Source organism: Octodon degus, unplaced genomic scaffold (genome assembly GCF_000260255.1).
Source record: "Octodon degus isolate 3935 unplaced genomic scaffold, OctDeg1.0 scaffold00072, whole genome shotgun sequence".
Classification (NCBI taxonomy): domain Eukaryota; kingdom Metazoa; phylum Chordata; class Mammalia; order Rodentia; family Octodontidae; genus Octodon; species Octodon degus.
In genome coordinates this window covers 5,372,759-5,377,212 of record NW_004524648.1, presented here as the reverse complement: position 1 = coordinate 5,377,212, position 4,454 = coordinate 5,372,759, and the positions used below count along the sequence as shown (strand labels likewise).

General features: G+C 52.6%; 1 protein-coding gene across 2 annotated transcripts in view; it reads left to right on the top strand.

The window, feature by feature from the left end:
- The window catches only part of Foxn1 (forkhead box N1), a 28,803-nt gene that overhangs the window by 18,673 nt on the left and 5,676 nt on the right, over positions 1-4,454 (top strand). For both annotated transcript variants that reach the window (XM_004635417.2, XM_004635416.2), the window contains exons 5-6: positions 1,347-1,477; positions 2,688-2,784. In XM_004635417.2, coding sequence (XP_004635474.1) covers positions 1,347-1,477; positions 2,688-2,784 — 228 coding nt within the window. The remainder of the gene's footprint in view (positions 1-1,346; positions 1,478-2,687; positions 2,785-4,454) is intronic.

Sequence of the window (4,454 nt, the reverse complement as noted above, 5' to 3'; positions counted from 1 at the left end):
AGAGAGAGAGAGAGAGAGAGAGAGAGAGAGAGAGAGAGAGAGAGAGAGAACTCAGTGCAGCCAGGTAGCTCCCTGGAGTCACTGGGCAAGACAGAGCAAGTGGCTGCCCAGCGCCCAGCTCCATCCACCTGCAGCCTGGCACTGAGACAGGCCCTGCCTGTGGAGCAGGTTCTACTCCTAGTTCTTTGGCATGGTCCCTGATCTTAGCCAAGCTGAGGAGGCAGTGTGTGTGTGTGTGTGTGTGTGTGTGTGTGTGTGTGTGTGTGTGTGTGGCAGGGATGATCTGCTGGGTGAGGGAAAGAGACAGAGGGGAACAAGAGAACACATGGCATAAGGGAACATCCTCCCTTCCATGAAGAACCTGGGGGGCCGGGGAGATAGCTCAGTGGAATAAGTGCTTGCCTGGCAAGCGCAGGATCCTGAGTTCAATTCCCGGTACTGCAAAAAACAAAACAAAAAAAAACATGAAGAACCTGGCTGCAATGGCTGAGCAACCCTGAGGGTCCTGGTCAGATTCACATAAGGAATGCTCCTGAGGTGGCCTGCACTATCAGAGGCCGAGCTACTACAGGACTAAGGGCCACCAGACCTCAAATGGCCTTACCATGTCTAGCCCTGCTTTGATGCCCTCTGTAGTCTACACACCCTTCTCAAACAAAATGGCCGCACCCAGGGCTTTATGGAGCCTGAAGAGAGGGTGACTCAGGCACTAAGTGCCTCTTGGTGACCTGGAAAAAGCACTGCAGCCTGAAGCAGCTGGGGGAGTCAGAGTCTCCTGCCCCCTACCCCCATAAAACTCCATCCCTGGCACCACAGCCACTCCCTTTGCCGTAAAACCACCTTCTACCCCCACCTGCCCACCACCATGACCAGCTCTTTCAAAGAGCCACTGAAACTCATAAAAGATGGCAGTGCCCAGCAAACGCCCAGGCTGGACATCCCACTTCTGGCCCAACACTCCAGGAGAGGCATGGGAGGCCTGGGGCACCAGCCTGGAAGGATACAGCTCTTCCTCATTCTCTCCAGCCCTGCCAGACTCCAGCCATTTCATCACCATGGCAACCAGAGTCCCTCAAAGGTTGAGGGGAAGGACTGGGAAGAAGGGAATTTTGAGGCCTCTGGGAACCTGAATTCCAGAAGGTGGTTCTCCTCCTAGCCCCCCAGATGGCTACACTGTTGGCCACCTACCAGACAGCTGTGTTGGGGAATGATGGAGCCCCATATAGAAAGGGGAAAATGGAGCCTCAGCTCCTTCTCTGGATGTTTATGAATGGGGGAGATGAGTCCCCTTTTGGAAGACCAAGTACTATGGTGATCACTCTGCTCACTTTAACCTCTGTCTACAGTACTCACCAGGTGGTGGCAGCTACCCTGTTCCCTACCTGGGCTCCTCTCACTATCCATACCAGCGGATTGCACCCCAGGCCAGCGCTGACGGGCACCAGCCACTCTTCCCCAAACCCATCTACTCCTACAGGTACATCTCCCAGCACTTCTGGGGAAGAAAAAAAGGGGGTGAAAGGGTCCTTGGGAAAACACAGCACCCTTTCTGTGCAAGGATAATGGTGGCAGGTGGAAGTCATACCAGTGGCCTTCCAAAGGGTGAACTGACCTCTGATCTCTCCACTAACCTTGGAGAGTCAAGTCTCTGGGCTGGCTTGGCAGACACTTGATTCTCAACACTGTGAAGATCCCATCTCCTGGGCCTCAGGACCAGGGACTAGAGTTTAGAGGAAATGCTCACTGCCTGCCCCCATGCCCCAGAATCAGGGAGAAAGCCTCACTCTACTGTTCTACCAGAAACAAATGTGGGAGGGACTGTGCAGATGTGACTCGTTATCCACCGTCTGTCAGGTCTGGTGGGTCTTCCTGGGGCTGGGGTTTTAGAGGCTGGCAGTAACCAGCCTGGCTCAGGGGCCCTTCTACCTGTCCTTTCATTCATCCAGTCAACAATGACACTTGACCTACTGTGTGCCAGGCCTCAGAGAGAGGTCAGCTCCCCTACTAATGAGAAGATGAGGAACTCACACATCAGTCAGAGCAGAGCAAGGGGCAGGCAGAAGGCAGGACTTGCAACTGAGCAGAGCTGGATTCAATACCAGGCTCTGGAATTTACTAGCAAATGAATGAAACTCAGGCAAGTTACTTCATCTCTCTGAGCCTCTGTTTATTCATCTGGGAGAGAAGAAAAAAAATCAGGAGTGAGAGATTCAGTCTGTTGGAAGGAATGAGTAAAAGGACATAGAGGGGTAGAATGTCTACCACACCACAAGGACCCAGTGCCTTGGTTCCAGGCTGAGGACCAGCTTGTAATGATAGCTTCTGTGTGGTGAGTGCTTCACTGTGTGAAGCATCATGCCTCAGACTTCCTCACAACTCTGAAGTACCTATTACTTTTTTCACATCAAAGCTGAGGAAACAGAAGTTCAGAGAAGTTAAGGCATTCACCCAAAGTCACACAGCTAGTATGTGGCTGAGTCAGATAGCAACCTTGGTTTCTCAAATTCCAAAAGACCTTTGTAAATTTCTAATTCCTGGCCTCGTTGCCTACTTCTGGGACACTTTCTCATCCCCTCTCCTTTCAACTTGGACCTCATAGCACCTCACACCAGTAGGGGTGTTCTGGGGTTGGGGGGCTCAGGATCTCATCAGAGATTCAGGTTCTCAGGGGCTCTGTGTGTCTTCAGCATTCTCATCTTCATGGCCCTTAAGAACAGCAAAACGGGAAGTCTTCCTGTGAGCGAGATCTACAATTTTATGACGGAGCACTTCCCTTATTTCAAGGTAAGTCCGAGACCCATCTCCCTTGCACCCCTGGAGAAGGCAGAGGGCTCCACCCGGAAGCAAGAGAAGAGTTAGGATGAAAGCATCATGGGGGCTTCCCCCCTACATGCTTTCCTGGCCTTCACCTTTAAAGCACAGAATTCCTAAAGAAGGGGCTCTGTGTAGGGGATAGCAAGTTCAGGCAACTCCCCCCAGGTTCACAGCAGCCTGTAGCCAGATCTGGAGTGGCCACCTACTCTGGCCCTGGAGGGGAACTTAGGGGAGAAAGGAAAGACTGTCCCCTCCCTTACCCCAGGATGCTTCGGGGCTGGAGAATTCCATGAAGAGCTGGTCAGCCATGGTGACAAGGGATGCGAGGGCACAAGAACCCACTGCCTTCGCCGGTGAGATTAGGATCTGTCTCTGTGGGAGGCCGGCTCAGCTGTAGCTCTTCCAGAGAGTGGGGGGTGAGCTCCATAGTCATAGGGTGTCACTGGCCCACCTGACTCTGTCCTCACCCCTGTGCAGTATCTCATTCCTATCAGTCACAGAAGAGGATTCCGGGGGCTCAACTCCCTCTATAGATACAGTACAGGTGCCCCTATCCTCAAATGGGCAAATATATCAGAGAAAGTGTCTGTCCACCTGAGATCTCCCTGCAGCTGGGCTCCACTCTACACACCAATGTCTTCCCCTTGATGCATGGCGCCCACTTCCAGGTCCTCTTGCACAGATCCCTTCTCCTTGGATGGGTGCAGGAGAGGCCAAGACGTATGTCTGAGGAGTGCCTTCCCCACAACTTTTCACCTTGGTGGATACAATCTCACCTGCTCCCCAGGCAGAGAGCAGGATCTGAGGTCCAGGTAACCCCATATTCAGGTGCCCCTGCCAGGGAGTGACTCTGCCTTTACCATCTATCCAACTGTCCTGCCTGGGGACAATTTGCATCTGAGATCCAAACAAGTCTGTAGCCACTGAGCAGCCATCACATGGGGATGGGCGAGAGGGTCAGAGTGGTCCAGCCAGGAGTGGAAAAGTATATTGATCCACGAGAGGTTCTAGAAGGGAGAACAAAGGGAGGACAGTTGTCTCTGGCAATCAAGAAGCTCCAGAGCCTACAACCAGGACTTCCACCATACCCCAAAGCCCAGCTCTCCCTAACCCCAAAGCTGTCAAAGGGCCCTCCAGGGCCTCAAGGGACCAGGCCAGAGAAAGGGAAATGAAGGATCTGCCCCTACCTCTGGGCCTCCCTCCCTGCTAAATCCCTGGCCTGGCCCCTAGCCCCTCCCTATATCTCCTCTGCCTGGCTTAATTATTTTTCCTGGGAGCCGTGTAATCCCTGTTTTATAGGACTGAAGAGTGAAGAGGTCTAACAGCTTTTTTTTTTTTTTGGTTCTACTTGTTGTTCTTACCAGTTGCATCACTCCCTCACTCCTGAGTTTACATTTAACTTCAGAGAGAGATCTGTGAGGAGGAGAAAGAGCTGGAAGGCAAGGCAGGCCCTATGCAGTGACCTGCTCAAGACACCTAGTTAGGAGACAGAGCTGGAGTCTGGGCTCTGCCATAGCCCCCTTGTGTGAACCTGGGCTAAGCCTTCTCCCCGCTTCTTGTCTCTTCTCGCCTCTCTTCTCTTCTCTTCTCTTCTCTTCTCTTCTCTTCTCTTCTCTTCTCTTCTCTTCTCTTCTCTTCTC